General features: G+C 44.9%; 1 protein-coding gene across 1 annotated transcript in view; it reads right to left on the bottom strand.

Annotated features, from left to right (window-relative positions):
• Positions 1–10120, bottom strand: part of PARP4 (poly (ADP-ribose) polymerase family, member 4) — a 114027-nt gene that overhangs the window by 72125 nt on the left and 31782 nt on the right. Inside the window, 3 exon segments of the mRNA XM_011959151.1 lie at positions 3396–3520; positions 5663–5819; positions 6051–6234. Coding sequence (XP_011814541.1) covers positions 3396–3520; positions 5663–5819; positions 6051–6234 — 466 coding nt within the window.

The following is a 10120-nucleotide window of genomic DNA, read 5'->3' on the forward strand; positions in this document are numbered from 1 at the left end:
AAAAAAAAAAAAAAGAACCTGGACGTTGGAATCAGAATGATCTGAGTTCAAATTTGGGCTTTATCATATTGTTTGTCCCTGGGCCTCAGCTTCCTCACCCAAACAATGGGCATAATTATAGCACTTGGCTCATGGAGTCTGAGAGAATTAAGTACTGCATGTGGAAAACTCAGCTGAGGGCCTGACTCCCAGGACGTGATAACCATTATGTTTACCGATCCTAAGCGGTGCCAAAGGGATTGGCAGAAATAGAACATGTCCCATGAGCCCACAGCTAGGTCTTTTCAAAGTCTGTGATGTTGCTCTGAGCTGCCTTGAGGATGTGCGTATGGGTCAGAGTGGGCCCAGGGGTGGAGGTCAGCTATATCCAAACTGCCCTTCTCACCCAACACCCCGTCTCCCCAGTTTAAGGTGATCACTAAAATGAAACTAATTTCCCTCTACAGGGATCAGAACACCACGGCACTGTACTAGAATGTTCTCAACCTCCTAAAAGGCCTTTATGGCTGTTCAATACAATCTTCAGTGTCAGAAGCCGATAATGAGGCCAAATCTTAGCAAACCAATTCAATTTTAGAAAACTGAAAACTTTCCAAGCTCTACCACTGCATCTGGCCACCTGGCACCCCTGGCGCTGCCTTCCATCCTGTGACTGTGGATGATGAACCTGCTGCAAGCTCCTGGCTGTGGACCCAGCACCTGCATTAAATAACCCTCCTGCGATGCTTGTCTTTTTGCTTTGACCAGTTCTTACTCAGTTGGTATTTAATGCTCTTTGTGAGCTTTAGTGCAGATAATTTAATAAGGTAGGGTTTGTTCCTTCTCTTTCAACAACCTGGTTTTTTTGGTTGGTTGGTTGTTTTGAGACAGGGTCTCCCTCTACCACCCAGGTTGGAGTGCAGTGGTGCGATCCTGGCTCATTGCAACCTCTGCCTCCTCCAATCCGCCCTCCTGTGACTTTGCCCATTCTAGAAATGGCAAGTCATCCTCCCATCTCAACCTCCCAAGTAGATGGGGCTACAGGTGTACACCACTGTGCTCAGCCCATTTTTGTCGAGATGGGGTTTCTCCATGTTCCCCAGACTGGTCTGGAACTCCTGAGCTGAAGCAATCCTCCTGCCTCGGCCTCCCTCCCAACGTCCTGGGATCACAGGCATGACCCACTGCACCCGGCCACCACCCTGGTATTTATGACAGCAAAATGTTTATATTTTAGTAGCTAACACAGATTTGGGAGAACAGTAGAATTCATCTCTCTCTGGGAAGAAAGTGCTTTGATCACTGCCTGGCACAACATAAGGGCAATATACATGTTTATTACATAGAAATGTTAAATAAATAAGGGCATAATAAAGTTTTAAATTAAGTCTTCAGAGATATTTCGATAAAAGTAAAATTCAGAACGGTTTACCAGGAAAGTCTTTTCAACAATATTTCCTATTTATACAATAAAACATAGAGAAGGATGTAGAGAAGGAAGCAGTTCCAGCAATTCCCCTCTCCCAGATCACCAGGCTTCCCTCCTGCACCGACTCCCACGTATGGTGTTGTTTCTTGCGTCTTCAACCCCCACTTCTCTTCAGCTGCTGTCTCATCTTCTCCCCTCTGTCTCCCAATTCTTCCTCCCATTCTGTCTTGAACTTACTCTGATCAGCCTTTCACCCCCACCACACCATCAAAAGGCAAACAGTCTCACTGCTAAATCCAATGGTCAGGGCTGGGTTGTTATTCACGAGACCCACCAGCAGCCTTTCCTCCCCTCCCTGTTCAGCTGCCCTTATGTGTCTCCACAGCCACTCCCTCCTGGTCTCCATGGCTGACTCAGCCTCCTCCCCTACCTCTCCATGTTGGCCTCTGTTCTCTACTGATTCTCTGGGTGTTTCATCTGGGCTCATGACTTTAACCACTACCTGAATGCTGCTGACTCCCCACTTGTGAGTTCAGCTTGGGTCTCCTCCCTGGTCCTGTGTAGTCACAAGACCTGCTTGGCCAAAGATAAACTCCAGCTGGCCCCCAACCTGCCCTCCTGTGACTTTGCCCATTCTAGTAAATGCAAATATGATCCTTCTAGTCATTCAGGGCAAACACCCTGCTGTCATCCTGGGCCACTGTCTTTCTCTCGTGTCCCGTCCCTATCAGCAAATCTGACTGGCTCTGCCCTCAGGCCTTGGCAGACTCCATCACTTCCTACACCCCCACTGCACACATTATTCTCCACATCACCAGGTCCCTTAACTGAATTCTGTCAATCAGTCATCTCCTCTACGTGATGTGACGTTGTGCCCGCTGTGTCCCCTTCAGAACTGAGACTGCTAGGAGTGTCACCTGTGGGGCGCCTCCCCAGGAACCATCCTCAGCCAAAGACAAACTGCCTTAGCCAAGGTTCTGACCCCTCCCTGGAGCAGCCCATATCCCAGGACTGGCCCCAGTGGGGCTACAAAGCCTGGCCCCCTTGCCTTCATTCAGACCTTCTCTCAAGGACCACTCTGGCCCAGAGCTTCCCCCAAGATCATCTGAGGACTCTGTTGTCTCCTTGGCCACATCCTGCCTCCCTCACTCCCTCACAGGTGCAGCTCCCACAGGCACAGTCCCACAGGCTTCCTGAAAACAAATTCCATCCAGAGTCTGCTTTCCAGGGAACGTGACCTAACATTTCTCCCACTGGTCCTCTTCCTACTGTTCCCAACATGGTGGTCAGAGTGAGCCAGTTAAAACAGGTCTGTTCATGTCATTTCTCTGCCAAACATCTAGAAGCTTCCATTTCACTCACAGTCAAGGACAGCATGACCTGTGTGCTGATGTGAGAGCCCCTCACCTCTCTGACTCAGTCCTCATGCACTCTCCCCTTTCCACCCCACTGCAGCCACAGTGCGTCTCCTTGGCGTGCCTGGACCAGATCCGCCTCCTTCCCACCTCAGAGCCTTGGCATGTGATGTTGCCACTGCCTGGAATAAGCATCCTCTGATGTCCACACGGTTTAGCCCCCACTTCCTTCAGGTCTGTATGCAGGTGTCACCTTCTCAGGGAGGCCTCCTCAGCCATTCTGTTTACAGGTTCAAAGGCCCCGTCTTTCACAGCTCCTATCCCCTCCTGCTTTCATTTTTCTCCTCAGCCCCTGTCACCATCTAACGTGTCATGTGTTTCACTCTTTCATCATGGTGACTGCCTATTCCCCCACACAGTGTGTGCTCCACAAGGGCAGAGCTCTGGTATTGTGCATTGCTGGATGCTCAGAGCCTAGCTAGTCCCTGGCACGGAGTGCTCAGTGAATAGCTTTTGAATAAATGAATTTTAGAAATGTATCTATTCCCTTTAGCTCATGCAACTGCAATCAAATTCTCATGTATGGTTTACATCCATGTAGTTTAAGTGTCATAAAGCCACAGAAAACATACCTGGGCTACAGTGTCTATGATTCTCCCCTTGATGTTGACATCCTCCAGAGGAACCAAGTTCCCAGACGCGTCCTGGAGGCCGGCCTTGGTGCTGCTGGAAGTTTTGGCATCTGGTAACTGGTAATCTAAACGTTAAAAATGTTACCCTTAGCTTTCAAAACCATCCCTGTCTATGTTTGTTGTCTTGATCTTTATTCCTTCTCCATGCCTTCATGCATTATATTTTAGGGATATTGGACAAATAGCATTTTATGATTTTCAATAGCCAATTCTGAAAAGCAAGTGAACCCACATTAGAAAAATGGGAGGTGCCTTCTTTTTTTTTTTTGAGACAGCGTCTCACTCTGTTACCCAGGTGGGAGTGCAGTGGCACAATCTCTGCTCACAGCAGACTCATCCGTTGCGGCTCTGGTGATCCTCCCGTCTCGGCCTCCTGAGTAGCTGGGACTACAGGCATGCACCACCATGCCCAGCTAAATTTTTGGTATGTTTCATAGAGATGAGGTTTAGCCATGTTGCCCAGGCTGGTCTCGAACTCCTGGACTCAAGGGATCTACCTGCCTTGACCTCCCAAAGTGCTGGGACTATGGGTGTGAGCCACCATACATGGCCTGCCTTTTTTTTTTTTAAAGACTCTTCTGCTTAAATTCATTTTTTCTTCTTTTCTTTTCTTTTTTTTTTTTTTGGTAGAGATGGGAGTCTCACTATGTTGCCCAGGCTGGTTTTGAACTCTTATGCTCAAGTAATCCTCCTGCCTCAGCCTCTCAAGTATCTGGGACTACAGGCATGTGCTCTTCTGCCTTTTGAATGTGGAGACTTTGGGGTGTCCTATTGAAAACATAGCATTACTTGACATGCATTTAAACATACACACAAATACACAGAGGTCTTCAGACTCTCTCAAGTGTGGCTGAAGCCTGAATCCAGGTGTCAGCATTCCCTGGCTTGTAGTGTGGAAGGGCTCAGTCACTAGTATTTATGGTGCCACACAAGCATTTTGGGATGGCATGAAACAACACAGATTTTCAGTCCAAGGAAGACTGAATCAACTCCTACGGCGCATATTGAAAAACGTTCACATCCTATTCTAAAGTGGTACGAACATACAGATGAGGTTAGGAAATAAAAATACATAGTGTCTTGCCAGATGTTTCCCTTAATGACTCCCAGAGAAAAAACTGGAGTCACCTCTGAACACACATGCGTTTCTGACAACAAATAATTTGAGCACCGTCAAAAATGTTACTGTGTTCTTACAGTCCTACTAATTAACACCGTAATTGTTTGGGCTCATGATACTCTGAGAAGTGAATATCCTGTTTACGCTGGCACTACCACGGCTAACATGTACACCACACATGACAATTTACTCAGTGCCTCCGGTTTCCCCTTCCACCCTTACAGCAATTCTGTCGTGCAGGTACTGCTCTCATTCCCATCGGAGAGAAGGTGGAGCGCAAAAGGTCATGCAGTTTCAAGACTGCAGGGCGGCAGGGCGACACTGAAACCCTGGGCTTCCTGACCCCACAGCGGCTCTGCTGTCTGTTCTACCCTACCCACCCCATTACACTTTCTGCACCATGACATCTTAGCAAGGTTCCACAGGATTTAGCCTTGGCTATTCCTGAAGGGAATAAGCTCAACTTCAGTGTGTTAATAAAGTCACATGGAATTTTGAGATCGCTTAACCTTCCTCAAGCATCCTGGTTTTTATGTATGCAAGATAAAAAAGGAAATGAGGCTGGCCATGGTGGCTCATATCTGTAATCCCAGCACTTTGGGATACCGAGGCAGGAGGATCGCTTGAGGCCAGGAATTTCAGGCCAGCCTAGGCAACACAGTGAGACCTTGTCTCTAAAAAAAAAAACAAAAGTCATAGAGAGTAGTCTTAACTACTTGGGAGCTTGAGTCAGGAGGATCATTTGAACCCAGGAGTTTGAGACTGCAATGCGCTTTGATCACACACTGTACTCCAGCCTGGGGGACAGAGTGAGACTTTGTCTCAAAAAAAAAAGAAAAGAAAAGAAAAAAAAGAAATACATATATTTTAAAATTAAGTGCTTTATTTTGATATTAGGCAGAGGAGTTTGACTGATGTTAACACTGAGAGAAATTTGTGGGAAACTATTCTGAGACTGAAAGGAAATGAAATACTTATGGATGAGGTCATAGATCTAACAAATGCAAATATATATTCCAGTGAAAATATAACATTTGAGGTCTATAAACATAATAACATAAAACAGCATTCAAGAAAATTGTCCTACCTTCAACCTTTGAAAAGTCTGAAAACTCAGGTCTGTATTCCTCTAATTCAGTACGATTACTAGGATGAAAGTCCTTTATTTGATCTCCAGGCATGGAAAATTTAATAATATATTTCATTTTAACCTGATTGGTTTTATAGACAACAAATTCATCATCCTAGAGCAAACAGAAATCAGTAGGTGATTAACAACAATCACAACAAAAAACCTGTTTTGGCAGATGTTTTCACAAAAGCATGTTTGCTAATTTAGAAAATGTTGAATTCATACAGTAAATATTTAACAATTATTTAAACTTACGCATATTTAATGAAAACAGGAGCAAAAAACTGAGGCTCCTCTTAGAGCATTGAAGACCCTCTTTGCTTGTTCCTTAATATAAAAATACCTCAAAGTCTGTGGTGACAGAGGCTGTTTGTGAAAGTCCATGCACACTGTCGTAGCCTGGTGGTGCTTCAGTTAAGGAAAAGTCCTTCTTGTGTAAGTCCATACACTTCCCGAGGGCTACGTCACAAATGAGCAGGAGTCTGGTGCCATCTGTCTCTCCCGGGTGTGAGTACTTGAGACTTGTACTGAATGCGAAAGGAAATACACACATACTTATAGCTTACAGTGACTTGTTAATAACATATTATTACTGCATAAACAGGAAATATTATTGAAAAGACTTTCCTGGTAAACTGTTCTAAATTTTCCTGTTACTGAAATATCTCCAAAGACTCAATTTAGAACTTCATTATGCACTTATTTATTTAATATTTCTTCTTTTTTTAGACAGAATCTTGCTGTTACTCAGGCTAGAGTGCAGTGGCATGATCATAGCTCACTGCAGTCTCAAATTCCTGGGCTCAACGGATCCTCCTATCTCAGCCCCCTGAGTAGCTGGGACTACAGATGGGCACCACACCTAGCTAACTTTTAAAAGGTTTTGCAAAGATGAGGTCTCACTATGTTTCCCAGGCTGGTCTTGAACTCCCGGGCTCAAGTGATCCTCCCTCCTCAGCCTCCCAAAGTGCTGGGATTACAGGCATGAGCAACCATGCCTGGCCTGTTTCACATTTCTATGTGACAAACCTGTATATTGCCCTTATGTTGTGCTAGGTAGTGCTCAAAGCCCTTTGTTTCCAGAGGGAAATGAATTCCACTATTCTCCTAAATCTTTGTTAGCTACTAAAATATACACATTTTGCTATCATAAACACCAGGGTGGTAAAGAGAAAGAAAACTCACCACCTTATTAATTAGGAAAAAGTAGATTTAATTATCTGTACTAAAGCTCGGAAAGGAGTAAGAACTGTGGGTACCAAGTGAGTAAGAACTGGCCAAAGGGAAAGACAAGCTCTCACAAAGCCTCCTGAATGGAAAAACAAACATTTCAAATGACATCCAAATGAGAAACGCTGTTTTATCTTCTTCAGGAATCAGCAGCTTTAATAAGGCAACTCTTGCTATTGGAAGCACAGACAAGGACACACGTCTGGGGACAACATTTTAGAGCTGCATCTCTATTTCTTAAAGACTAAGTTCAAGTATGGCCAGACGACCCTTGTTTGTTTCACTCACTGAAAAAAAAAATCAGTGCCCCCATTCCCACTATAACCCTCTCCCCTTTGGAAGGCTCTTTTCCTGCAACTTACAAGCATGCTTCCTTCCTTTTCATTAAACCCCACTCTGGACTTCTCCCTGGAGCTCTCTCTATTCCTTCCTATCTCACCACGTTCTGGCAGAGGGGGGCCAGCGACCGTCTCTTCTGGCTCATTTACTCCTCAATCCACTGCTATTTGGCTCAATTCACATCTAAAAAATTTTACTTTGATATATTGTGCATAGCAAAACACATTTATGATATACATATTTAAAGACTAATAAGATAAATCTCCATATAGCTACCACTCAACTTAAGAACTAGAACATCCCTAAAACTTCTGTGCTGCCTCACAGCTCACCTTCTCTCCCACCCAGAGGTCATTTGATCACTATCTTGATTTTTGTGTATACTATTTTCTCTTTTTTTCCCATGTGGAATTATTCCATAAGGAGCCACAGAGGGGATCCTGGGTAGGTTGGAGAGATTTTACTGTGTTCCTTTTTATAACAGTTTTCTCGTGTGTGTGTGTGTTTTTGAGACAGAGTCTCGCTCTGTCACCCAGGCTGGAGTGCAGTGGCCAGATCTCGGCTCACTGCAAGCTCCGCCTCCCAGGTTTATGCCATTCTCCTGCCTCAGTTTCCTGAGTAGCTGGGACTACAGGCGCCTGCCACCGCGCCTGGCCAGTTTTTTTGTATTTTTTAGTAGAGACGGGGTGTCACCGTGTTAGCCAGGATGGTCTTGATCTCCTGACCTCGTGATCCACCCGTCTTGGCCACCCAAACTGCAGGGATTACAGGCGTGAGCCACCGCGCCCGGCCGTGTGTGTGTGTTTTGAGACAGGGTCTTGCACTCTTTCACCCAAGTGCAGTGGTGCAATCACAGCTCTCTGCAGCCTCAGGCAATCCTCCCACCTCAGTCTCCCACCTCAGTAGGCTGGGCCTACTGGTGTGCACCACTGTGCCTGGCTAATTTTTAAAAACATTTTTGTAGCTATGGGGTCTCACTGTGTTGCCCAGGCTGATCTTGAACTCTTGGCCTCAAGCAATTCTTCCACCTTGGTCTCCCAAAGGGTTAGGATTACTGGCTCAAGCCACTGTGCCTGGCCTATTTTCTTTCATAGTATTAATGCAAAGATTTATGTCTCTCAACAATGTAATGTATACTTCTGCTTGTTTTCGAGCCTTGCACATACAGGCATACCTTGTTTTATTGCACTTTGCAGATATTCCTTTTTTTTTTTTTTTTTTAAAACAAATTGAAGGTTTGTGGCAACTCAACCTTGTTGAGCATGGTCTACTGGTGCCATTTTTTTTTTTTAACAGCATGTGCTTCCTTTGTGTCTCTGTGTCTCATTTTGGTAATTCTCTCAATGTTTCAAACCTTTTCATTTTTATTATAGTTTTAATGGCAATATGTGATCAATGATCTGTGATGCTACTATTGAAATTGTTTTGGGTGCAACGAACTGTGCCCACATAAGGTGGCAAGCCTGGTAAATGTTTTGTGTGTTCTGACTCCTCCACTGACCACTGGTTTCCTCATCTCTCTCCTTCTTCTCTGGCCTCCCTATTCCCTGAGACACAACAATATTGAAATTAGGCCAATTAATAATAACCCTACAGTGGCCTCTAAGTGTTCAAGTGAAAGAAAGGGTTGTACATCTTTCACTTTAAATCAAAAGCTAGAAATGATTAAGCTTGGTGAGGAAGGCACGTTGAAAACCAAGACAGGCTGAAAGCTAGGCCTCTTGTGGCAAACAGTTATCCAAGTGGTGAATGTAAAGAAACAATTTTTGAAGGAAATTAAAAGTGTTGCTCCAGTGAACATAGGAATGATAAGAAAGCAAAACAGCCTTATTGCCGATATGAAGAAAATGCTAATGGTCTGCATAGAAGATCAAACCAGCCACAGCATTCTCCTAAGCCAAAGCCTAATCCAGAGCAAGGCCCCAACTCTGTTCAATTCTATGAAGGCTCAGAGAGGTGAAGAAACCACAGAAGGAAGGCTTGAAGCTAGCAGAGGTTGTCTGAGGCTTAAGGAAAGAAGCCATCTCCATAACGTAAGAATGCAAGGTGAACCAGCCAAAGCCGCTGCTGCAGCAAGTTCTCCAGAAGATCTAGCTAAGATCACGGATGCAGGTGGCTTCACTAAACAACAGATTTTCCATGTAGACAAAACAGCCTTCTACTGGAAGAAAATGCCATCTAGGACTTCCACAGCTAGAGGAGTCAATGGCTGGCTTCAAAGCTGCAGACAACAGGGGCTCTTGTCAGGGGGTAAGGCAACTGGTGACTATTAGCTGAAGCCAGGGCTCACCTACCATTCCAAAAATCCTAGGGCCTTTAAGAATTGTGCTAAATCTATTCTTTCGGTGCTCTATGCATGGAACAACAAAACCTGGATGACAGCACATCTGTTTACAGAACAGTTTATTGAATTTTAAGCCCATTATAGAGATCTACTGCTCAACAAAAAAGGTTCTTTTCAAAATACGACTGCTCACTGGCAAAGCACCTAGTCATCCAAGAGCTCCGATGGAGAGGTACAAGGAGCTTGTTGTTTTCATGCCTGCTAACACAATTTCCATTCTGCAGCCATGGATCAAGGAGTAATTTCAGCTTTCAAGTCTTATTATTTAAGAAATACATTTTGGGCTGGGCGGAGTGGCTCACGCCTATAATCCCAGCACTTTGGGAGGCCAAGGTGGGCAGATTACCTGAGGTCAGGAGTTTGAGACCAGCCTGCCCAATATGAGGAAACCCAGTCTTTACTAAAAACACAAAAATTAGCCAGGCGTGGTGGCATGCACCTGTAATCCCAGCTACTCAGGAGGCTGAGACAGGAGAATCGCTTGAACCCGGGAGGCAGAG

Source organism: Colobus angolensis, unplaced genomic scaffold (genome assembly GCF_000951035.1).
Source record: "Colobus angolensis palliatus isolate OR3802 unplaced genomic scaffold, Cang.pa_1.0 Scaffold113, whole genome shotgun sequence".
NCBI classification, from domain to species: Eukaryota; Metazoa; Chordata; class Mammalia; order Primates; family Cercopithecidae; genus Colobus; species Colobus angolensis.